Below are 26,459 nucleotides of genomic sequence, written 5' to 3' on the forward strand. Positions count from 1 at the left end.
CCCCCCATATCTCTTGATCCCATTAGCCCTAAGAGCTAGATCTAACTTTCTCTTGAAAACATCCAGTGAATGGACCTCCACTGTATTTTGTGGCAGAGAATTCCACAGATTCACAACTCCCTGGGTGAAAAAGTTATTCTTCATCTCAGTCCTAAATGGCCTACCCCTTATTCTTAAACTGTGACCCCTGGTTCTGGACTCCCCCAACATCTGGAACATTTTTCCTGCATCTAGCCTGTCCAATCCCTTAAGAACTTTGTATGTTTCAATAAGATCCCCTAAATTCCAGTGAATACAAGCCCAGTTGATAATAATTTGCTTTCTTGTTTATGCCAGCAAAGTTGATAATCTCACATTTATCCACATTATACTGCATCTGCCCACTCACCCAACCTATCCAAGTCACTCATAGCACTGCCACCCAGCTTGGTGTCATCCGCAAACTTGGGGATGTTACTTTTAATTCCCTCGTCTAAATTGTTTATATTGTAAATAACTGGGGTCCCAGCACTGAGCCTTGCGGCACCCCACTAGTCACTGCCTGCCATTCTGAAAAGACAATAGACAAAAGGACCTGTTAATTCCTACGTTTTGCTTCCTGTCTGCCATCCAGTTCTCTATCCACACCATTACCCTACCCTCAATACCATGTGCTCCAATCCTGCACACTAATCTCTTGTGTGGGACCTTTTCAAAGGTTTTTAGAAAGTCCAGATACACATCCACTGGCTCTCCCTTATCTATTCTACTTGTTACATCCTCAAAAAATTCCAGAAGATTAGTCAAGTGTGATTTCCCCTTCGTGAATCCCTTATGAACCAGGAAACACAGATCCAGCTGCAATTCAGTGCTCTGTCCTGTCATTTTCAGATGCAGTATTGAGTTAGTTGATATTTCAGATGTTTGTTCATAGTTAGCTGGCAGCTCCGAGCTACATTGAAAAGTACAAGGCAGCCAATCTTCTGATTATATATTCCCCACGGAAATATTCAGTGCACATGTATGTCCCTTAACTGAGAATAGCAATGTTACGGCTTACTAGGTCTAACAATGCAGACCTCTGAAATAGTCACGTAAGAGGAATAGATAGGGTAGGTGCAGAGTCTCTAACCCAGAGAATGTGAATCGAGGGCAAGAGAACACGTGTTTAGGGTGAAGGGGAAAAGATTGAATATGAAGCCAAGGGGTAACGTTTTAAACACAGAGGGTGGTGGGGCTATGGAACAAACAATGGTACAATATAAGCAACTCTCAGTAACTTGAGTTTCAAATTTGGAGAGCTCTTGCTCTTTATAAAGGCGAATAATATTCAGAGCGACCTGGCCAATCTTTAATCAATTGTTTCCTCATTACTGATGTTACACTAAAAAATCCCTACATTTATTTCTGCCACAAATCCAATTTATCATCCCTCTGCTTGTGAGATATGTAGAACATTAATTCTGATTCACAGTAAAGGCTGTGTTTTACAGTGCCCATCCCAGCACCTGTGGCAAGAATAAAAAGTCAACTCTTCAGCCCCAAAATCCTTTGTCGGTACTCTCAGACCTGAAACGTTAACTTTCACATTTTTGCTCCAAGCAGCTCTGTCTAAGTGTCCCAGGCTGAAACATGAACTCTGCTTCTCAGATGCCGTGTGTGTTTTCAAGCATTTGGTGCTTTCTTTACATGTTGCTCAAGTCTAGAAAGCTTGGACCTTTCCCAACTGTATGTAGGCTTGAGCTATGGCCAAGTTAAACCACCCACTATAAAGGTTCCCACGTTTGTCCAGGTACCTATTTGGACTGTAATCAGCAGGCAGATAGCAGTCTCTTGGCAGCAGAGCCAATCTTGCTGATTAATATGCAAAAGTCCCCTTAAGTATCGTGGATTTGCCTGGTTCTGGGATTCAATTAGATGGCCAATGTCTGACACCAGATGCAACATAGAATCAGCTCCACCACAGACTACAAATAGAATTAAAAAAAAAAACTTAGCTTCTTAATGTGTTGCTTTATTATCATTGTATATACACAGAACAGAAATAGAGCAGAACTAATCATTATCATACAATAGCCAGCACTTTAACACTGCTGTCCATGGAAGTTACTGTTTTAGACATTTGGCATTTCCCAATGATTTTCAGGATCAGGTTGTACTTTACTACCATTTAAAAAAAAACAAAAAAAACTGGGAGGTAGAATTTCAAGAAGATAAGTTTTCTTTCAACTTAAATTATCTCCAGGAATGCTGAAATAAAAAAGGCTTTGATAAATAAGTTGCGGGGATTTCTTGTGCTGTTTGAAGCTGCAGTTCCTCCATGAATTACATAGGGTTTAAGACAGCTGCCAAGCCTATTTGCCTCCTTGGAACAGTGGGAAAGTATCCTTTGTATTTGGTGGTTCACAGCATTGCCATTGCAGTCTTAACTAAAAAAAAAAAAAAGTTACTTTTGCAATTCAATTCAAGACCCTCCTAAATGATGTCAGCAAATGAGTGAGTGTTAGACTAATGCTTCATTCTGAAATATTCCTGTGCATACCCACTCAGCGATAGCCTCTTTGGGAAGAATGGTAGAAAATATGCTGTAAAACGGGCTCAACTTTGATCTTGATTACTGTAGATGTAAGGAGGGTATACTTAAAATGTGATGGTCAACCCTCCAGATCACTTACTTACACAGTTCTTAAAGGGCTTTCTAAAAAAACCCAAACATTTCAAATTGCCTAATATAATTCTCACCTTACCATTCGTAAGTCTTTATTGCATTTATAGTGTAAATAACCAACTGTGTTTTCACCTTTCACAGATTGTCTTCCAGTTTGCTTACACTCGTTTACAAAGAAAAAAAATCAAATTCTTCAAAGTGTGCAGTCCAACATTGTTAATCTAAAGAGCAGCATCGGGAAAAAAAATATCCAAAATTCCCTCGTTCTTCCCCCACGTACGAGAATTCTCTGTAACCCTTTTACGATCTTAGGTCATCTCTAGTTGCGGAAGGTCCTCGGGTCAAATGTTTAAAGTAGCAAATGTTTTGACTAAAGTAACTGGTGGCTGCAAGTTCCCATCAGTTGTTAGCTCTTCTAAATTATTGCTCCTGCTGTCCAGAATCTTTTGTCGATGCCTCTCTTCCTGCCGTTTCTTCTTTTCTATCCTTATTTGCTCTTTGCGTTGTTTACTTGTAACCTGCAGTTTTACAAATTCAAATGGAGAATGAGGACTGAAAAACAAACACTATGATACGAGTCACCAGTTTGAATAACTAGGATGTATTTCACAATCTACACATTCTCTGTAATAAACCTTAAGAAGATGTGGTACATGAAATATAATTACACTTTTAATTACACAAAAGCATTTTTCTGATTACTTGGAGTTCATCCAGTAAATAGCTGACGTTCCGAAATTTGACTTCAAGTGGGACTACAGTTGAAATAAAGGTTGTATTCATTTTTTACATTTTTTTTTAAATAAAGTGCTGGAGTAACTCAGCAGCATCTCTGGAGAACATGGATAGGTGACATTTCAGGTCAGGTTCCTTCTTCAGTCTGAAGAAGGACCCTGACACCCTAAACATCACCTATTCATGTTCTCCAGAGATGGTTTCGAAACAGCGTCGCGGGGAATGGATCTCCAAGCCCAGAAACAACACACCTACTTTTCAGTATTTTTTTCTTCTCTGCAGATGCTGGAGAATCGAAGGTACACAAAAAAATTGGAGAAACTCAGCACTTTGGTGCAGCAGCATCTATGGAGCGAAGGAAATAGGCAACGATTTTATTATTAAATTATTCGGCCCGAAACGTTGCCTATTTCCTTCGCTCCATAGATGCTGCTGCACCCGCTGAGTTTCTCCAGCTTTTTTGTGTACTCCCCACAGTATACCCGTTTAAGAAGGAACTGCAGATGCTGGAAAATCGAAGGTAGATTCGAAGGAAATAGGCAACGTTTCGGGTCGAAACCCGGAAGGGTTTCGGCCCGAAATGTTTGCCGATTTCCTTCGCTCCATAAATGCTGCTGCACCCGCTGAGTTTCTCCAGCATTTTTGTCTACCTCCAGAGATGGTGCCCGACTCGCTGAGTTACTCCAGCATTTTGTCTTTTTTTTTTTTTTTTTTTTTTTTTTTTAACCCAGCATCTGCAGTTCTTTGTATCTCTCGTGTTTATAAAGATAATTTCATGATATTGGGGGCATCCCAATGCACATCATGGACAATACCTTTGAGCTGATACCACAGGTGTAATGTTAGGAAATATAGTACCTAAACTGCAACATAATAACCTGTGTCCACCCATCAAGGCAGGTACGGGATACTGAGTTGGATGATCAGCCATGATCATATTAAATGGTGGTGCAGGCTCGAAGGGCCGAATGGCCTCTACTCCTGCACCTAATTTCTATGTTTCTATGTGCCATCCTTTGTCCCTCCCCACTTATCATTTCCAGCTTTCTTCCCCCCCTATCAGTCTGAAGGATCATCACAACTCAAAACTACATCTGCCCATTCCCTCCACAGACGCTTCCTAATCCACTGAGTTCCTCCAGCGTTTTAATCCTCAGTGTTTTGCTGAGCCACCCATTGAAGCTGGCGATAGTTTTCCCAACGTTGGCCTTTTCCAGTCTACCTTTTCCAACCAAAAAAAGTAACTAATTTAAACATACAAGCTGGCTTAAAATTATCCACGGGGTTAAAAAGGAACTGCAGATGCCAGTTTATAACAAAAAAAAAGGACACAAAGTGCTGGAGTAACGCAGCAGATCAATGTGATGCTGCCTGCATGGTGATGGGGTATCTACTCTCCATTGTAATAATTTGGCTATTTCAGAACACTTAGTATCATGAGCATTATAATATCTGGTGTAAGGTTTTCACATCTTACTGTACAGACCAATCCCTATATAATCAATAGACAATAGGTGCAGGAGTAGGCCATTTGGCTCTTCGAGCCAGCACCGCCATTCAATGTGATCATGGCTGATCATCCCCAATCAGTACCCCCGTTCCTGCCTTCTCCACATATCCCCTGACTCCGCTATTTTTAGGAGCCCAATCTGGCTCTCTCTTGAAAGCATCCAGAGAACCTGCCTCCACCGCCCTCTGAGGCAGAGAATTCCACAGACTCGCCAATCTCTATGAGAAAAAGTGCTTCCTCATCTCCGTTCTAAATGGCTTACTCCTTATTCTTAATCTGTGGCCCCTGGTTCTGGACTCCACCCCCCCCAACACCGGGAACGTTTCCTACCTCTAGCGTGTCCAAACCCTTAACAATCTTACATGTTTCAATGAGATTCCCTCTCATCCTCCTAAACTCCAGAGTGTACAAGCCCAGCTGCTCCATTCTCTCATCATATGACAGTCCCGCCATCCCGGGAATTAACCTTGTAAACCCGCGCTGCACTCCCTCAATAGCAAGAATCAATCTCCAGTCACATTGGGCAAAAAGGTCATTTACACACCTTGTTTTTGTTCCTCTTATTCTCTTCCTTTTGGCTGAAGGTCCTATTATTTTCAATTTCTTCAGGGTTTAAACCCTGGTTTCCGAATATCCTGTTTCCACTTCCGTTCTCTATCCAAAGAGAAGACATGTGCGGAGGGCTGCAATTGGAGCTGTTTTTGTTGGAGTCCTCAATACTATCTAATCCAAGGAGACAGAATTGCGCAGAAACTGAAGTACAAACAAAACAGTGATTCTGCAGCAGAGAAGGCAAGACTAAACCTCAAAGCACAATTAGTGGATAGAAGCATCCTAACGTCAGATTACTTTTTTTCCAACTAAGCTTAAAAACTTACTTTACTGGGTATATTATTCATGAGATTTTCAAGACACATTGCATTCCCAGACCCATTGTTATCATACGTTTTTATATTATTTAAAAATATATATTTTTATTAGAAGCAAACACATACTAGTCGTAGGTCATGTACTAGTAGGATGAGGAACAGCTTCTACAATAACACAATTACACTGCTGAACTCGGAGTCCCGCCGATAGATTTCTCTGGTCCCTCCGTCCCCATTGTTTAATTATTCTGTATTTCTTGATTATTCTGTATCTTCTCTCTTTTTATTTTTTTTTTTTTTTCAATTTCTTTATGTACAACTACTACGGACTGACGCAAAACTGCATTTCGTTGTACTCATACTTGTATTTGTGCGATGACATTAAAGTTGAATTGAATTGAATTGAATATTATAATTACAGCCATGATCACATTGAATGGCGGTGCAGGCTCGAAAGGCCGAATGGCCTACTCCTGCACCTATTTTCTATGTTTCTAAACATTTCATGTATATCAGTCGTACATTATTAATATTATCAATTATGGATTGGTTCTGCTTCTAGTTTTTTTTTTTTAAAAGATAGGAAGTAAGAGAGAAAGAGGAAAAAAACCCACAAATGCCAAGATAAAAAAAAGAATGGGATGATTTACTAATAATACATCTTTGGAGATAGGTTCGTGGATTATAATGTTTTTTATATTCTGACACTCAAGTTGATCTTTCAGGACCGCTTTAGATAATACTATTGATCTGGAAATTAAAGCAACTGAAACAATGGTCCAAGTTAGATTTTAGAAGGATGCGTCTTCATGCATGGAGGTTGCTAAAGAATTCTAATGAAAGATAGTCTTTGTGATCCTCCGGCAACAGCTAATTGGAGGCAGCTTAACTGAAACAAGAGCACCAAAAGGAGGGATTTTACACTGAGAAGCAATGAAAATAAATCAGCCAGAAAAATTAAAATCAGATCAAAAGTTCTTGAAGTGTACACATTGTACAGATAATGTATTAAAATATTTATGCAAGGAACTTACTGCTATTCTTCAGGTCACCTATCTGCAAGGTAGCAACTATTGCAGTCTCAATGTTATAGTTTTCAAACTCTAGATTCTGAACAATTACATCAGTGTCCTGAAGGAAAACAAGAACAATAATTAAACAGAGAGACTTCTTTCCCCACATTATCTACCCAGCTCACAGATTAATGGTAATTCTTCTTGGCATATGCTCTGAAAGAGTTTTGGATCTTACTAGATTTACTAGAATGTTGCCTGGGTTTCAGCAACTAAGTTACAGAGAAAGGTTGAATAAGTTAGGTCTTTATTCTCTGAAGCGCAGAAGGTTAAGGGGGGGACTTGATTAGAGGTCTTTAAAATAATGAGAGGGATAGACAGAGTTGACGTGGACAAGCTTTTCCCATTGAGAGTAGGGAAGATTCAAACAAGAGGACATGACTTCAGAATGAAGGGACAGAAGTTTAGGGGTAACATGAGGGGGAACTTCTTTACTCAGAGAGTGGTAGCTGTGTGGAATGAGCTTCCAGTGGAAGTGGTGGAGGCAGGTTCGATTTTATCATTTAAAAATAAATTGGATAGGTATATGGATGGGAAGGGAATGGAGAGTTATGGTCTGAGTGCGGGTAGATGGGACTAGGTGAGAGTAAGTGTTCGGCACGGACTTATAGGGCCGAGATGGCCTGTTTCCGTGCTGTAATTGTCATATTGTTATATGGATCCTTAACTTCAAGGGTTATCACAGCAGTGTCCGTATTATATAACTGGACCAGATATAGAGTCATACAGCATGAAAACTGGCCCTTCGGCCCAATAAATCTGTGCCAACCAAGACACCTCATCTGAGCTAGTCCCATATCTCTCTACACCTTGTTTAAGAAGGTAACTGCAGATGCTGGAAAATCGAAGGTAGATAAAAATGCTGGAGAAACTCAGCGGGTGCAGCAACACCTATGGAGCGAAGGAAATGGGCAACGTTTCGGGCCGAAACCCTAGGGTTTCGGCCCGAAACGTTGCCCATTTCCTTCGCTCCATAGGTGCTGCTGCACCCGCTGAGTTTCTCCAGCATTTTTATCTACCTTCTCTCTACACCTTTCCTATCCATGTAGCTGCCCAAATGCCTTTTAAATATTCTTCTGAATCTGCCCCAATATTTCCTCCAGGTCACTCTATATCCCCACCTTCTGCGTAAAATTGAAATATTTGTCACATTTATATTAAAGATGCATCTTCATGCATGGAGTCTACTGAAGAATTCTAATGAAAGGTGGTGGCACGTTCTCCCTAGAATTCCTATCAAAGTTTTCCCATCACCTCAAAGCCCTGCCCTCTCGTTCTCGATTCCCCTACGCTGGGAAAAAGACTGCGCACTCATCCTAAATCTATTCCCCTCATAATTTTAAATACCTCTATAAGATCACCTCTCAGCCTACTGAAAGTAAGCAAGCAGTTAGAGCAGGCAGTGAAGAAAGCTAATGGCATGTTGGTCTTCATTGCGAGAGGATTTGAGTTTAGGGGCAAGGAGGTCCTACTGCAGCGGTCGGTACAGGGCCCTGGAGAGACCGCACCCGGAGTGTTGTGCGCAATTTTGGTCTCAGAATTGGAGGAAGGACATTATTGCTATTGAGGGAGTGCTGCATAGGTTCATCAGGTTAATTCCCAGGATGATGGGAGGGAAATATGATGCAAGAATGGGTCGACTGGGCTTGTATTCACTGGAATTTAGAAGGATGAGAGGGGATCTTATAGAAACATATAACATTCTTAAAAGATTGGACAAGTTAGATGCAGGAAAAATGCTGGGGGAAGTCCAGAACCAGGGGTCACAGTTTAAGAATAAGGGGTAGGCCATTTAGGACTGAGATGAGGAAAAACTTCTTCACCCAAAGTTGTAAATCTGTGGAATTCTCTGCCACATAAGGCAGTGGAGGCCAATTCACTGGATGTTTTCAAGAGAGAGTTAGATTTAGCTCTTAGGGCTAAAGGAGTCAAGGGGTATGGGGGAAAAAGCAGGAAAGAGGGTACTGATTTTAGATGATCAGCTGGCTCAAAGGGCCTACTCCTACACCTATGTTTTCTATGTTTCTACAACCACTAAGGAATAAAGGCCTAAGCTGCTCAACCTTTCCATACAGCTCAGACCTTCAAGGTACAGCAACACCCTCAGATCTCCTCTGCATCCTTTCCAGCTCAAGTTCCCTTCCTTTCTGCCTTCCTGTGTTTGTGTACAAACATCCAGAGACATTTTAAAAACCACCATGGTAACCACAAAACCATTATACAGAGGAATATCAAACAAGGCAAGGAAATCTGCAACCTTGACTCAGTCAGGGTACAAGATGTCAATAGGCTAGCAACAGGGTCAACTCCAAGATGGCCTAACATGCCAGGTGGCCACAGAAGGCACCATCTTTCAACAAGACAAAGGACAGCACGGTGGCGAGGTGGTAGAGTTGCTGCCTCGGTGCCAGTGATCCGGGTTTGACCCCGACTACAAGTGCTGTCTGTATGGAGTTTGTACATTTGCCCTGTGACCAAGTGGGTTTGCTCCAGGTGATCTGCTTTCCTCCCACATTCCAAACAATGCACAGGCTTGTAGGCTTATTGGTTCCCGTAAAAACTGTCCCACGTATGTGCAGGACCGAACTAGTGTACGGGTGGTAGCTGGTTGGTGTGAACTCGGTGGGCCAAAGAGTCTGTTTCCATGATGTATCTCGAAACTAAGACACCCATAAAACGTAATGTATCCTCTTCATTAATGTGAGGACTTGTCCCACAGCCTGATATAGTATTTCCCCAAAGCTTTACAGGATTGCAGGCTGCAATTCAAGTGCAGGATTGATGGCGTCCAAAGACTCTACTAAATATTAAATGTACAGCAGCAACTCAAGGCTTCTCTGACAACTCTTCCTAAATCCAGAAATGACAAGGGCCAGAGGAAGACTACCGAATGGAAACTCCCTCCCAAACCACAGACTGTCCCGACTTGAAAATGTAGAATTGCTGAATCAGTTGTTGCCTCTCAGTGTTGCCTCCCGAGAACCAAAGATCACATTCCATGTATATGAAGAAAATGGACACACCTACAGCAAAGTCCAGGCCAGTTCGACAGACTCACACCCAGGATCACGTTGGCCCTGATTACTGTGGAGTTGCACAACATTGAACTGAGAAAAACACAATTCCCAAACCATAAAATACAAACTCCAAGAGAGGCCAAACCCAAGAGCAAGGTGGGTGCCGAGAGTTAGGTGGGGATGGCCACTGAGGGGGAAGAAGGAAGGTGGAACCAGCGGGACAGTGGGGGACTGTTGTCACGTGCCTTAGCAGGCAGTCGATAGGACTGTTTATAACTTTGTTGGTACCAAAACACGGCGACACTAGAGAACTGCCTAGGTTGTATGTACAACAAAGCATTTCACTGTACCTACTAGGGACATGTGACAATAAAGTATCATTCATTTATACACTCACCAAGCACCCTGTCGCATTGCGCACTTTTTGAACTGCATCATCCATATCTATTTCTGCCATTTCACTTTCAAAATCCCGTATATCATCCACTTGATAATGACACATCTTATTCCGATCTTTCTTCTTTGAATCATCTTTAATGAGCATCTGTGCAAGTCACACGTTGAAACATGAATATTTGTGGATCTGCCGCTGCGGAGACCATCTCACCAATAAAGATTGTTGCATTCAATACCAGACGCTGCACACAGAAACTGAGCAACGGGGAAGTTTTGTTTAACGGTAAGGCACGGAAACAGGCCCTTCGACCCACCGAGTCCGTGCCGACATTCGCACCAGTTACCCCACTTTCTCATCCACTCCCTGCACAATAAGGGGCATCTTACGGAGGCCAAACGTACACATCTTTGGGATGTGGGAGGAGACCAGAGTACCCAGTCGAAGCCCACACAGCCACAGGGAGAACATGCAAACTCCATGTAGACAGCACCAGTCAGGATCAAACCTGGGTCTCTGGCGATGGGAGGCAGCAGCTCCACCAGCTGTACTGCACTTAAGTTATCTTTCAGTATTGTCCATCTCTGATACTATTCTCAGTAGAACAAAAACAAAAGAAATATCACATTCAACAGGCATGAGTGGTTATTATCGAAAAAAGTTCATGCAAATCTTTGTTTCTGAGTTGCGGTTTAAAATTCATTCCACATCTTGAGCAACCAGCATTGAAAGGACTCAGAGGTACACAAAAATGCTGGAGAAACTCAGCGGGTGCAGCAGCATCTATGGAGCGAAGGAAATAGGCAACATTTCGGGCCGAAACCCTTCTTCAGACTGATGGGGGGTGGCAGGGTGAAGAAAGGAAAAAGGAAGAGGAGGCGGAGAGATGGGAGGAGACAGCCCGAGGGCTGAGGAAGGGGAGGAGACAGCCAGGGCTAACAAAATTGGGAGAATCCAATGTTCATGCCCAGCCGGATGCAGGCTCCCCAAGCGGAATATGAGGTGCTGTTCCTCCAATTTCTGGTGTTGCTCACTCTGGCCATGGAGGAGAGCCAGGACAGAGAGGTTGGACAGGGAATGGGAGGGGGAGTTGAAGTGCCGAGCCACCGGGAGGTCAGGTAGGTTCTTGCGGACCGAGCGGAGGTGTTCGGCGAAACGATCGCCCAGCCTCGCACCGAGCGGAGGTGTTCAGCGAAAGGAATCAGACCTTCACGCCAATAAGAGTTTGCAATGTTGTTTTCAAGCAAACTCAAAAACATCCACCCAACCTTTTTTTCTAATTTTCTTATGGGCCTGTTCTACTTACGCGATTTTCTCAGCGACTGGCGACATGTGGCGGGGTGGCGCCTGTATGGCCGTGAGTAGTCGCCCAAAGAGTCGTACCTTTTTCTGGTCGCCGCTGGATTTTCAACATGTTGAAAATTTTCGGCCACCTGCTGCAACTATGACAAGTCGCTGAAAAGAATCGCATCAATGGGACAGGCCCTTTAGAATTTAGCTACATTGGTTGCTTTCCCCCCCCCCTGAATTTTCCTCCTCAAGAGCTTGGATGCAGGCTCCGAAATCTTTAATCATCAGATGTCAACATTACCCGTTCACCTCTAAAAGCCACTGTGCCTCCACATAAGCAAGGGCCAAGACTACAGTCAAATAAGGATAAGGGGGAAGTCTTTTAGGACCGCGATGAGAAAATCATTTTTCACACAGAGAGTGGTGAAGCTGTGGAATTCTCTGCCACAGAAGGTAGTTGAGGCCACAGTTCATTGGCTATATTTAAGAGGGAGTTAGATGTGGCCCTTGTGGCTAAAGGGATCAGGGGGTATGGAGAGAAGGCAGGGATGGGATACTGAGTTCGACGATCAGCCATGATCATATCGAATGGCGGTGTAGGCTCGAAGGGCCGAATGGCCTCTACTCCTGCACCTATTTTCTACGTTTCTAAATTCCATTCACCAACCTCAGTCTTCAGATTTGCAGGAGCTTCTGAATTATCATTGACCTTCCGCACACTGTCATAGTGTTCCCCATATCTGTAGGCAATATGCAGCTCAGCAGCATTACTCTTCCTGGTTCCAAAAACCTACAGTGACAAAATAAATGATTAACGTTAAGCCATCTACTTGCATTGTGCATGTTCACCCTACTTGGTTATCTAACTGACAATCAGAAAGTCATATATTTTATGGAGGCATGGTTCTCATTGGGCTGTATATACACTAATAAAAATAAACCCTGAACATTCCATTAGGTATGACATATGAAGAAAATGTAATTCAGCATTAGGGCAGCAGCTGGTAGTGCTGCTGCCTCACAATGCCAGAGGCCGGGGTTGGATCCAGACCTCTGGTGTTGTCTGTGGCCGCATGAGTTTTCTCCAGGCGTTCCGGTTTCCTCCCACATCCCAAACACGTGCAGCTTTGTCTGTTAATTGGCTTCTGTAAATCATTTGTGTGTAGAGAGAGTGGGTGTGAAAGTGGGATAACATCGATGGCTATGAATGGGTAATCAATGGTCAGTGTGGACTCGGTGGGCAGAAGGGCCCGTTTCCATGCTGTATCTTTCCATCAATCAATTATTAACTGGAAATGAGTTACAATCAGACTCCATGATAAGGCTTTTACATGCAAAGGATGACAAGATGCAAGTTTTATTATACTTGAAGAACTTTGGGCATTTACATAATGGACACCACCAGAGTCCATATTGTTTAGAACCAAGGCATCCCAAACCTGGATATTTACAACACTAAATAATGGATATAAAACAACCCAGTGCTTCAGCACCAGTATCCTTCAAGTCATGGCAAAGGCGCCCAAATTGAAATAGATGCAAGCTTAAGAATTGCAGAGCATGTCACAACTTTTCATTCAAATACAATAGGATAAAATTCTGCTATAAAATGCACCATCATTAGAACAACTCGTTCTTCCCCAATACCTCCCATTTGTTATAAATCAGTGTTTGTATTGTAAAGGTACTGCTTGCTGGTAGCTGTAGGCCAATTTGCTAAGGGAATTGAATACTAAAGAGGTTGTGCTTCTGTTGTACTATATATCGCAGAGGTGAGAGGTGATCTGGAATACCAAATACAATAATGGCCTCTTTATTTGAGGAAGGATGTTGATGTACGAGATGAAGCCCAGTCTGGTAATACCTGGATTGGGCAGGAAAGGTTAGATCGACTTGAGGAAAGCTTAGGTAGACTTGATCATTTTGAATTTTTAACAGCAGAGGTAGACAAATTCTTCATAAGCAAAAAGGCAACTGGGTTGGGGAATGGGGGAAGGAAAGGTTAGGATTGGAATACAGAGTGGAGGTCACAATTACCTCAGCCGCAATATTATTAAATAGTGAGCCACGCTCAAGTGGGCAAGTGGCCTTCTTCTCTTCCTGTTTTGTATGCAAGATCATGTGGAAGAAACAAGAGTTAGCCATTCAACCCCTCAAGCCTCCTCTACCATTCAATAAAATCATGAGAATACTAATATGCAAGGGCAGTTTGAGATTTAAGAGGAGGAGATGCTGGGGCTCTTGACGAGCATTAAGGTAGATAAATCCCCGGACCTGATGGGATTTATCCTAGGTTACTGAGAGAGGCAAGGGGGGAGATTTCAGGAGCTTGGACAGAAATCTTGGAGTCTTCTCTAGTTTAGTTTAGAGATACAGCACAGAAACAGGACCTTCAGCCCACCGAGTCCACACCGACCAGGGACCCCCGCACATTAACACTATCCGACACACACTAGGGCCAATTTTACATTTATACCAAGCCAATTCACCTACAAACCTGCACGTCTTTAGAGTGTGGGAGGAAACCGAAGAAAGCCCATGTAGTCACAGGGAGAACGTGCAAACTCCGTAGAGATAGCACCCATGGGTCTCTGGCAATGTAAGGCAACAACTACTGCTGCGCCGCCGTGCCACCCTTCTCTAGCCACGGGAGAGGTGGCGGAGGACTGGTTCTCGATTGTCTCAGGAGGAAACAGCCGCAGCATTAACTGCCTTTCCCCATTAGAATTCCCCATCTTTCAATAAGTTTCTCGTTCTTCTAAACTCCAATGAGTGAATTCCAAGTTGTAGGTTTCCTTCATTGGACAAACCTTCCATACCACGATAATCCTAGTGAACCTTCTTGGAAGAGTCTCCAGTAAAGTAAAATTTGTACTTAAATTCACCAAGTCTAAGGAATTGTAATCTCCTTGTGTTAACTTTTTTTTTATTTTTTAAATGCAGCACTGTCTATCTACACACTTGGTGTGTATGCATCGTCTTGGCACCCCTTAATATAAAGAGCAGATTAGATTTACCTGCCAAAGTGGGGCGTTAAGCTGGTGGATCACTATATTCACTTGATTGTTCCTTGCAAAGGCTACTATCACGTCATTGCCAACAAACGTGCCTGGCTTTTCCAAATTTGTAACTGAAAATTAGATACAAAAACAATGTTGTACACAATATATACACCAAACAATAATTCCATCCATGTTGATGAATAATTATAGGAAATATTGCCAGATGAAATTTTGGATTCACTATTTACAGTTTGCCAGAAATCTATCTAGATCACATCAGCATTCACCTCAATCATTGCTGTGTATTGTTTCTCTCAAAATTAGGGCGACAGTGACAGAGTTGCTGCCTTACATTGCCAGAGACCCAGGTTCGATCCTGACCACGGGTGCTGTCTGCATGGAGTTTGCACGTTCTCCCTGCGACTGGATGGATTTTCTCCCGGTGCTACAGTTTCGTCCCACATGCTAAAGATTTGTAGGTTAATTGGCTTCTGAAAATTATGTAGGATAGAACTCGTGTACGGGGTTATTGCTGAACAGCACGGACTCAGTGGGCCGAAGGTCTCATTTCCGTGCTGTATCTCCAAAACTAAACTGAATGGTGTTTAGAACGAGGATGTTGCCAGGACTCTATGGGCTGAGCTGTAGGGAGAGGTTGGGCAGGCTAGGACTTTATTCCTAGGTGTGCAGGAGGCTGAGGGGTGATCTTATATAGGTATACACAATTGTGTGTAACTAGAAGACATGGTTACATTGAGAGGGAAGAGATTTAATAGAAACTTGAGGGGCAACTTTTTCCACTCGGGTGGTAGATATATAGAACGAGCTTCCAGAAGAGTAGCTGAGGCAGATACCATAACAGCATTTCAAAGACACTTGGTCAGGTATAATAATAATAATCTTATTTATATAGCACATTTTTAGTCAACTTGCATTGACCCCAAAGTGCTTCACATAATTACATTACATTTACACACAGGCAAAGGTGGGTGAAGTGTCTTGCCCCAAGGACACAACGACAGTATGCACTCCAAGCGGGATTCGAACCGGCTACCTTCCGGTCGCCAGCCGAACACTTAGCCCATTGCGCCATCTGTCGTACATGGATAAGGAAGGTTTAGAGGGAAATGGGCCAAACATGGGCAAAAGGATACTAGCTTAGATGGGACATCTTCGTTGGTATGTGTGAGTTGGGTCAAAAGGCCTGCTTCCTCTCTATACTGCTGATATTCCCAATACTCAAATTCTGACTTGCATTTCCCCACCATCTCCAAATCTTTGCAATTGTTTTTCTTTGTTTGACCAAATTACCTTGAAGTGTTCGTGGGCGTAAACCTGCCACATGCATCCAGGCCGCTGGGCACCATGGGCGAAATATTATGAGGTGCACAGAGGTTGGAGTTCAAGTATTTGTCCACTATACCCATTGCAATCTACAGACATGACCAGAGCCACAATCAGTAACTCCACAAGGTGAAATGCTGTCAGAAATGGCTGGAATTTTCACAAAGCATAATTGAGTTCAGAATCATGCAGCGGTATACTCTTTTGGACAATAGGAAGACAGCCTTCATTTACCTTGGAATTATCTGCCCTAGTTTGCGTTTAGTTTACTTTGGGTACAGAGGCTACACCGACCACGGTCACCCATACTCTAGTTCTATCCTACTCACCAAGGACAACTTACAGAAGCCAATCAACCTACAAATCTGCACGTCTTTTTGAAAGTAAGAGGAAGGCAGAGCACCTGGAGAAAACCCACGTGGCCATTTTGTACAGACAGCACCCTTAGTCAGGATAGAACCTGGGTCTCTGACACTAAGGCAGCAACTCTATTGCTGCGATACTGTGCCACATAATGTCATCACACAGAACCCTGGATGGCCACAAAAAGGTGAAAAATAACCCAGAGCCTCTCTTCTGTACAATCATTGAACACCAATTATCTCTAAGTTTCCATTCTAATTGCATGCCAGCCTGCCAAGGCCAAATTACATGTTCCCCTCATTACAACTGGGTTAAAATCCAGGGATTCTTTCACAAACACCATTACAGGAGCACTTCCAGAGGATTGGCAACGCCACGCTTTCAAACCAAATCAGTAATACACAATAAGGTGACTTTGTAAGCACTGGTCATATCCAGAGAGCAAATATCCATTGTATGCACTACTGTGGTGTACACATTGCCTGTATTTGCTTTCCCTTTGTTCAATAGCAACATTGAATACCATTAATTTCAGTCAGACAAAATACTGATTAACTGGACTCATGTTCCAGAAATGTTAAACTGTAACCTTGGGCTCAATAAATGTGTACAAATAATTACCACAAAGGTTTAAGAGTGTTACAAGGGTTTCTTTAATTAGTTCTATCCAAAAGATATGTCTCCCCCCCCCCCCACCTCACCCCCATCCCAGATTCCGAGATCCGGTTCAGTATTTGCAGACTGCATGTGGCCGAAACAGTTAAAAAACTTGCATCTACGTAATACATCAAATCTTAGGATAGTACAGTGCTTTGATTGGCAAAGGACCCAAAACATCACCTATCCATGTCCTCGCCTAATGTTGCCGGACCTGCTGAGTTACTCCAGCATTTTTGTGTTCTGTACAATATTCCAGCCTCTCTCTTAATTTTTTAAGTGTACTGAGAAAGGGCAGCACGGTAGCACAGCGGCTCGATCCCGACTACGGATGCTGTCCGTACGGAGTTTGCACGTTCTCCCCGTGACCGCGTGGGTTTTCTCACAGATCTTCGGTTTCCTCCCACACTCCAAAGACGTACAGGGGTGTAGGTTAATTGGCTTTCTATAAATATAAGTGTCGCTAGTACGTGTAGGATAGTGCTAATGTGCGGGAGTCACTGGTCAGTGCGGACTTGATGGGCCAAAGGGCCTGTTCCGTGCTGTATCTCTAAACTAAACTAATATTTGCAACTGTAACAGCCAATTTGCAATGATGTTTTTTTTTTCTTTAATGCAGTAATCAGTTAATGTATACATATTGAAGTGCCCAACTCTCCCAAGAAAGGAGAAAGGGCCCTAGTTTAGCGTCTCACTGATCACACCTCTCCAGTGCAACACTAAAATATCAACCCAGAATTTATTTGCGAATCTTTGTCGGATGGTTTGAATGCACAATCCCTCAGAATCAGAGACAATAGCCATTGCTAATTTCAGGCAAGCAAGTAATTATACAATTCAGTCTCAGTCTGAAGAAGGGACTCGACCCGAAACGTCACCCATTCCTTCTCTCCAGAGATGCTACCTGTCCTGCTGAGATACTGCAGCATTTTGTGTCTATACAATTCCTCATCTCCTCATGTGTAGGAAAGAACTGCAGATGCTGGTTTAAAATCAAAGGTAGACACAAATTGCTGGAGTAACTCAGCGGGAGAGGCAGCATCTCTGGAGAGAAGGAATGTGTGACCTTTCAGGTCGAGAACCTACCTCATCTCCTCATCTGGTCCATTGTTGGTGGATCAGGATGATATCAAAACAATTTCTAACAGTGTAAACCACACTGATGTTTACCAAAAATACTCTTCCAACTGCAGCTACAAAATGCCCCCGAGAGTGATGGAATGTGTATTCCAGGTGAGGGAATCCCAGGGGAATTGAGAATATGCCAAGGATTATGAATGGGAAAAGACATTGGAGAAAGAAAACCAGGCCTCTAAACACCCCTAGGCTGAACAACTGAGTTTAACTGATGTGAAGCAGAGCAATTTGATCATCACAATGTCACATATTTACATCTGTTCAAGAACCGATCTCCATCCTTGTTTAAATGGTCACATTCTATCACACAAGAAAAAGTACTCCAATGTCATAATCAGAGAATGAGGTGAAAATTCGTTTTATTTTGTTGTTTTTTTAAAAAAAAACAACATCAGCAGACCACATTTTTGTCTTTATGGTTTAGGGATTTAAAAATGGAGAAACCAATATCCACAACTCACCATATCGATCAAAAGGGACATCGTCTTCTACAAATGGTTCAAAATCTTGCCGATGTTTTATCATGAAGTCTACCGTTTCTCTCCGGTGTTTAAGATGGTTCCGAGAATTACCTTCTAGCTGATCACCAAGAGCACGAAACAAACAATTCCTTCAAAAAAGAAAAAAAACAGACAATGTTAGTTATCTGGATGCTTTCAAGAGAGAGCTAGATAGAGCTCTTAAAGATAGTGGAGTCAGGGGATATGGGGAGAAGGCAGGAACGGGGTACTGATTGTGGATGATCAGCCGTGATCACATTGAATGGCGGTACTGGCTCGAAGGGCCGAATGGCCTACTGCTGCACCTATTGTCTATTAAGCTCGTGTCACTAAATTAAAGAAAATATAAATCAGTGATTTCAGCATTTCTCCTCCACAGGACACTCACAGTTGTTTCCAGAAATCGAGTAATTGCAACTAATTGCAAATAAATCAAGGTTTTGTTCTTAAATGTACAATGCAACTGTAGGTAGAATACAACACTCTACTGTCACACAGTGCTATTCACTGCCACACTTCTACAGCTATTTAATATATATATATTCTTCCTACAGTTGATGACCATCAAGCCCACCAATCTACACAATTTGATTAGAACACCAAGTGCTGGAATACCTCAGCGGGTCAGGCAGTACCTCTGTGGGACAGTTCCTCGTGTCTACATTTCCTTCCGTCAAAAAACAAACACAAACTGTGTAGCTTCCTGAAATACATCAGTTTTTGTTTCTCTCAAAAATTGACACACTGTGCTGAAGTAACTCAGCGAGTCAGGCAGCATGTCTTAAAAACATGGATAGGTGACATTTTGGTCAGGAGGGTGACCAATACTGAAGACAATACACCAAATGTGGCCTCACTACATCCGATTCAGATTCAGATTCAATTTTAATTGTCATTGTCAGTGTACAGTACAGAGACAACGAAATGCATTTAGCATCTCCCTGGAAGAGCGACATAGCAAACGATTTGAATAAATAATAATAAGTGTCCGGGGGGGGGGGTGGTGACCAGTCACTGAGGTACGCAATACACCAAAAAGAAGCTGTTCCTCGACCTGCTGGTTCGGCAACATCCCGGATGTACAATTGGAACATCCATGTCCCATAATGTTTTTTTTTAATACTCAATATGTGTAGGAAGGAACTGCAGGTGCTAGTTTAAACCAAAGATAGACACAACATGCAGGAGTAACTCAGCAGGACAGGCAGCATTTCTGGAGAGAAGGAATGGGTGACATTTTGGGTCAAGAAACATCACCCATTCCTTCTCCCCATACTCAATACCGCTATAGGATCTTTGCTCAATACCCTGACTGATGATGGCCCATGTACCAAAAGCCTTCTTTACCACCCTATTTACCCGTGACGCCATCTTCAGAGAACTGTGCACCAGTACTCCTAGATCTCTCGGCTCCACAACATCCCCAAACAACCCAGCATTCACTGTGAAGGTCCTGCCCCTGGTTTGACTTCCCAAAACACATCTCACATTTATCTGCATTAAAGTGCATTAGCATTCTTCAGCTCATTTGCCCAGCTGATCACGATCATGCTGTAATTTAGGAAATAATCTACAATTTTAAATACCATTCTGTACAACTTATGCAGGGAGTGATGGCAGATTCCGTTTTGCATGACCTACACAGAGTGCTGGTGGCCTCATCTTTATATCTGGGAACTTCACATCATTATATATGCAGAGCATTGCAACTGGCTGGCTCCAACTTGAACCCTAACCAATTTTAAATGAATTGCCAGTGTCTTTTTACTTCATAGTACCTTACAAGATTAGATCAGCTCCTATATACATCTACAGACATCAACATCTACAGACAATGATATTAAGCTTAAAACACACTTTCATCTACTACAAATAGCAATATTCAAGATCATATGATAGAGGTAGAATTAGGCCATTCAGCCCATCAAGTCTGCCCCGCCATTCAATCATGGCTAATCTATCTCTCCTCCTAACCCCATCCTCCTGCCTTCGCCCCATAACCCCTAGAACACGTACTAATCAAGAATCTAACTATCTCTGCTGTAAAAATAAACATTGACTTGGCTTCCACAGACTTCTGTGACAAACAAAATCCAGATTCACCACCCTCTAACCAAAGAAATTCCTCCTCATCTCCTTCCTAAAGGAACATCCTTTAATTCTGAGGCTATGACATCCTCTCCACATCCACTCTATCCAAGCCTACACTATTCTGTAAGTTTCAATGTGGTCCCCCCCCTCATTCTTCTAAACTTCAGCGAGTACAGGCCCAGTGCCATCAAACAAACACTCACTGCAAACCAGGTTAATACATCAAATTACTTTCATTGCTAATTTTGCAGTTAACATTCTAACTTAAAAAATGCTATCATTTTTTATTTTAATTGCCAACAAATTATAGAAATATCAAAAGTCAAGATACATTAGTTTTTAATGTCTGAAGTAACTGTATAAGGTATTTGAACGACTGTGCATTTCATATTAGAGAGTTATCACAGCATTTTCACTCCAGGCATTTTAACTGAAACCAAGATAAAACACGATCTTGGCCTCAAGGCCCTAAACTTACAAAATGGCAGAAATAACACGGACCATAAAAATACTACAATTTCTGGAAATTTGAATTTGAAATAAAATGCTGGAAATACTGTTCCCAGACTTACTGAACGCTTCCAGTAGTTTTGTTTTATTTTTGCCCAACATTGAAAGTGTAGAGCCTCGACTACTTTTCGTATACCATTATTGCACGATGCTAAGGTATATTCACTAACTTCGAGTTTGCAATAGGGCAGTTTTTGTTTTACTAATGTTGGGCTCACAAAATGTTCATAGTCTGGGGAGTTTAAACTCAAACTATTATGGCATAGCTAACTGTCACAGCAAACCACGATTCACCCAGTTACCTTGTGCAATGCAGTTCATAGAGTCATACAGCGTGAAAACAGGCCCTTCGGCCCAATTTGGCCAAGCCAACCAACATGCCCCCATTTACACTAGTCCCACCTGCCCATAATCCTCTAAACCCATCATATCCATGTACCTGTCCAAATGTCTCTTAAATATTATGATAGTACCTGCCTCAACTACCTCCTGTGGCAGCTCATTCCATATACCCAACACCCTTTGTGTAAAAAAAAAGTTACCCATCAGGTTTCTATTAAATCCTTCCTCCCTCACCTTAAACCCCTGTGCTCTGGTTATCGATTACCCTACTCTGGACAAATGACTGTGCATTTACTCGATCTAGTCCTCTTGTGATTTTGTACACCTCTATATGATCACCGCTCATCCTCCTGCGCTCCAAGGAATAAAGTCCTAGCCTGCTCAACCTCACCCTCTAAGTCAGGCCCTCGAGTCCTGGTAACATCCTCGTAAATCTTCTCTTTCCAACTTGAAAAGGGGTTGTTATATGAAAGTTCAAACAAATCAGTGAGTAACACAGATATCAGCTCTTTCAGAACATCAGAAATACTTTGCAACTGACCAAAGGGTTTGGAATTTTGCCCTCTCCCAATGTGGAGTAAAGTTAAATTTACATGCAATATACAAGGAATCAAAGACATGAAGTATCATCAACAGCCACAAGTTTACAGGTCAAAAGAATAGCATAGAATATAACAGCACAGTAACAGGCCCTTCGGCCCGCAATGTCTGTGCCGAACATGACGCCAAGTTTAAAAATATCTCCAGAACTCCAGATACTGGAATCTTGAGCAAAACACAAGGAGGAACTAATCTCATCTGCTTGCTCATGATCCATATTCCTCCATTCCCTGGCACTACTAAAGTTAGATAGTGCTTGGGCTCTAGTGGGTGAAACTGAAAGTAATGCACCATCCTTACCCATCTCCAGGCACCTCTCGGAGTTTGAGCCCCATGGCTAACAGCTGGTTGGCAAAGCTGACAAACTCTTCATCCTCTGACCCACCCTGGCTCCTGTTCTTCCTCTCCTTGGCCAGGGCTCGCCTCGCTGCCTTCTCGTCCCTCTTCCGCTCCAACTCCAGCTTCTTGTTCGTCCTGGTCTTCACCACCTGCTTCTTGGACATGGTTCTCAGGTCCACCTTGAATTAGAGCCAGGGATTAGAGAGGCCGAGGGCCGAGGGTCACCATGGCAACCCACCCAACCTGAGCAGGGGGTAGAGGGCGGAGGGGGGTGAAAACAGGCGCCTGGAGTCACGACCCTCGCTCTTTCCACCGCCAAATGGAGGGAATTCAAGACCTGAAAGAGAGAAGATGAGTTATTTACTGAGAGCAGGTGAGTGAGTACAACACATGCCATGTTGTGGAGAGAAGCCGGGCAGGCTCAGCAAACCCTTCCCCCCTCCCAATTGTGATCATCCCTTTGACGCAACAAGAGTTGCTGCTGATTTTATTCTTTGCAATTTAAAAATAAAGGCGAGTGAGGCCTAGGGGCAGGTCCCAGACCTCGGGCTTGCGTGCTGGCGGTGCCCGGTGGGAGGTGGCCGGCGCTCGGCCACTGCCCGGCCGCCGCCGCCGCTTCTATGAGGGGGAAGGGAGAGGGAAGGTTTAATCCGCGCCGGAGGATTGCGGCCCGAACATGACCCTCACCCACCGGCCTGGAGTCGGCCGGCTCCCGTCTAGGATGCGGCAGAGCACGGATCTGGCAGCGGATCCATCCCGCCCTCTCTACCTCCCTCCATGGACAGACAGGCGGGCGGGCGGGCAGCGAGACGCACAGCTCCCAGGCCTGAACTCCCACCTTGTGTGTCCGCCCCTTTGCCGCTCTGTCCCGGGCAAAACCAGGGTCAACCTGCTCCCTCCATCGGAGCACAATTTTAACCTGCTCCAAATCCAATCCCAGCCCGTCCCAAGCGTAATCAACGCTCTCTGCTCAACCCGTCCCAATCATAATACACACAATCTCTGCTCAACCTACCCCAAACCCAGCCTGTCCCAAACATAAACCATTATCCCTCCCTCCTCAACCTGCTCCAGACCAAATCTGTCCTAATCATAATCCTAACAATCTCTGCACAACCAGACAACCTACCCCAAACCCAGCCTCTCCCAAACATAATACACACAATGTCTGCTCAACCTACCCCAAACCCAGCCTGTCCCAAACATAACCCATTATCCCTCCTTCCTCAACCCGCTCCAGTCCAAATCTGTCCGAATTATAATCCTAACAACTAGACAACCTACCCCAAACCCAGCCTGTCCCAAACATAACCCATTCTTTCTCTCTCCCTCCCTGCTCCAATCCAAATCTGCCCTAACCATAATCCTAACAATCTCTGCACAACCAGACAACCTACCCCAAACCCAGCCTCTCCCAAACATAATACACACAATCACTGCTCAACCTACCCCAAACCCAGCCTGTCCCAATCATAACTCACTCTATCTCTGATCAACCCAGCCAGTCTCAAACAAACCTACCCTCCTCAACCTGCTTCAGTCCCAATCATAGTCCACTCAATCTCTGTTTAATTCGGAGTTGTTTATTGTCACGTGTGCTGAGGTACAGTGAAAAGTTTGTAACTCAACCTACCCCAATCCCAGCCTGTCCCAATCATAATTTACTCTCTCTCTCCTCATTCTACTCCGGTCCTAACCTGTCCACAATCATAATCAATCCTCTCTATTCAACCTGTCTCAATCACAAACCACCCTATCTACTCAACCTGCTCCAATTCCAGTTTGTTCTGATCATAATCTACTCTTTCTGCTCAACCTACTCTAATCCCAGCCTTTCTCATCGTATGCGTAGGAAAGAACTGCAGATGCTGGTTTAAATCGAAGATAGACACAAAATGCTGGAGTTCAGAGATGCTGCCTGTCCCGTTGAGTTACTTCAGCATTTTGTGTCTATCTTTCTCAATCCCATTCCATTCTGGCACTGATCAACATAATTCAATCTCTGCCTGTCCCAGAGATCACCTATTGGAGTCCTGCTGCAAAGGGTTTAGAGGGGTAAATGCCAAATGCAGGCAAATGTGTATGCGATCTTGGTCGGCATGGCCAAAATGGGCCAAAAAGCCTGATTTGTGCTGTATAAGTCTATGATTTTATGTTCCTGACGAAAAAACAAATCGCTGGTAAAACTCAGTGGCTCAAGTGGCATCAGTGGGGCAATGGTGGACATTTTGGGACATCAGGACTGAGATTGCAGAGGGGAGTTGGCCAGTGTATAGAAGTGAGAAGAAGGGATGATACAAAGACTTGTAGATGATAGGAGGAATGCGATAGATGGTGGTGGGGTGATGGGCAAATGGAGCCAAATGGGGGAAGAGGGAGTGGGAAATACTGAGACAGAAACTGGTAGGGAATAGGAATCAGATAGGGGAAAAAATGTTTGGCAGACAAGGGCAAATTAGGAACAGGGGTAGGGGGTTGATGGGGGAGACTGGTAGAGGCAGAGGTTGACTGGGGACAGATGGAACCAGATGATGGAGGGGCGATGGCCAGATGGAATCACATACGGGAGCAAATAAGAAAAGTTAACCACACGAGAAAAAAAACCCAGGTGGTTGGACAAGTGTGTAGCTGATGAGAAGATGGAATCAGGTGAGGGAGGGCGATGAGTCTTAGTATTGAGGGTGGGGGATAGTAAAAGTAAACAAAGAAAGAGAGAACCTGGGTGGACAATAGACAGTAGGTGCAGGAGTAGGCCATTCGGCCCTTCGATCCAGCACCGCCATTCAATGTGATCATGGCTGATCATCCCCAATCAGTACCCCTTTCCTGCCTTTTCCCCATATCCCCTTACTCTGCTATTTTTAAGAGCCCTATCGAGCTCTCTCTTGAAAGCATCCAGAGAACCTGCCTCCACTCCCCTCTGAGGCACAGACTCACCACTCTGTGAGAAAAAGTGTTTCCTCGTCTCCGTTCTAAATGGCTTAGTCCTTATTCTTAAACTGTGTGGCCCCTGGTTCTGAACTACCCCAACATCAGGAACATGTTTCCTGCCTCTAGTGTGTCCAAGCCCTTAACAATCTTATATGTTTCAATGAGATTCCCTCTCATCCTCTAAACTCCAGAGTATACAAGCCCAGCTGTTCCATTCTCTCCGCATATGACAGTCCCGCCATCACGGGAATTAACGCTGCACTCCCTCAATCGCAAGAATGTCCTTCCTCAAATTAGTGGGTGTGGAAAAATAAACAGGGGGAGAAGTTACCTGAAACAGAAAAATTCAATGTTTATATCATTGGGTAGCAGGCTACCCAAGTGGAACATGAGATGTTGTTCTCATTTGTGTTTGGCCTTACCATGGCAAAGGCTGAAGACAACCAGGTCAGTGTGGGAATGGGAAGGGGAATTGAAATGATTTGCAACTGGAACAGCCAGACAGACAGAGCACAGGCCATCTGCAGAACCGTCACCTGGTCAACACTTGGTCTCATCCATACCGTGGGCATCGAATACAATGGACCAGTTCGGAGGAAGTGTACATACACCTCTGCCTCACCTGGAAGGCCAGTTTAGGTCCTTGGTGACAGAGGGTTTGAAGGAGCAAGTGTTGCTCCTCCTACGGTTGCAGGGCAAAACCTCCCCACCATCATAGAAATTAGGTGCAGGAGTAGGCCATTCGCAGTTCGAGCTGCCCGCAAAAAGGCTGCCATCCAACTCATCAAGGACCTGCCTTCTCTCCATACACCATCCCCTTAGCCACAAGGGCCACACTAACTCATCCAATCTGGCCGAGGGGATCTATCGCAGTCGCTGCCTCAAAAAGGCTGCCAGCTTCATCAAGGACCCACACCATCCAGGCCACACACTCATCTCCCCGCTGTCATCGGGTAGAAGGTACAGGAGCCTGAAATCTGCAACATCCAGGTTCAGGAACAGCTTCTTCCCCACAGCCATCAGGCTATTAAACACAACTTCAAACAAACTCTGAACTATAACAGCTAATTTATGTGTGTATATATATATATTCTATGGTATATGGACA

The 26,459-nt window shown here is 43.7% G+C and overlaps 1 protein-coding gene across 6 annotated transcripts; it reads right to left on the reverse strand.

Annotated features, from left to right (window-relative positions):
* Nucleotides 1-1,972: 1,972 nt before the first annotated feature.
* otud3 (OTU deubiquitinase 3) lies at nt 1,973-23,396 on the reverse strand. Of its 6 annotated transcripts, none has more exons than XM_055659173.1 (9): nt 23,259-23,396; nt 22,382-22,757; nt 18,500-18,648; nt 14,553-14,665; nt 12,203-12,325; nt 10,249-10,395; nt 6,796-6,892; nt 5,437-5,645; nt 1,973-3,165 (listed from the first exon to the last, which is right to left on the reverse strand). In XM_055659173.1, the coding sequence occupies exons 2-9, from the start codon at nt 22,582-22,584 to the stop codon at nt 2,989-2,991; spliced, it is 1,218 nt and encodes a 405-aa protein (XP_055515148.1). In that variant the 5' UTR covers nt 22,585-22,757; nt 23,259-23,396; the 3' UTR covers nt 1,973-2,988. The 6 variants fall into 6 exon arrangements, with proteins under 6 accessions (XP_055515148.1, XP_055515149.1, XP_055515146.1 ...); XM_055659174.1 differs by lacking the exon at nt 23,259-23,396 and adding an exon at nt 23,112-23,252 and having other exon boundaries at nt 5,437-5,615; XM_055659171.1 differs by lacking the exon at nt 23,259-23,396 and adding an exon at nt 23,112-23,252.
* Between the last annotated feature and the right edge of the window lie 3,063 nt (nt 23,397-26,459).

This window comes from Leucoraja erinacea, chromosome 30 (assembly GCF_028641065.1).
Source record: "Leucoraja erinacea ecotype New England chromosome 30, Leri_hhj_1, whole genome shotgun sequence".
Taxonomy (NCBI): domain Eukaryota; kingdom Metazoa; phylum Chordata; class Chondrichthyes; order Rajiformes; family Rajidae; genus Leucoraja; species Leucoraja erinaceus.

Coding starts and splice junctions, on each gene's coding strand:
- otud3 (XM_055659173.1), bottom strand. CDS start 22,584: ATGTCCAAGAAGCAGGTGGTGAAGACCAGGACGAACAAGAAGCTGGAG. Junction 12,326..14,552: donor TTAACGCCCCACTTTGGCAG/GTAAATCTAATC, acceptor TTGTCACTGTAG/GTTTTTGGAACCAGGAAGAG. Junction 10,396..12,202: donor CTGCAAATCTGAAGACTGAG/GTTGGTGAATGG, acceptor TGACTTGCACAG/ATGCTCATTAAAGATGATTC.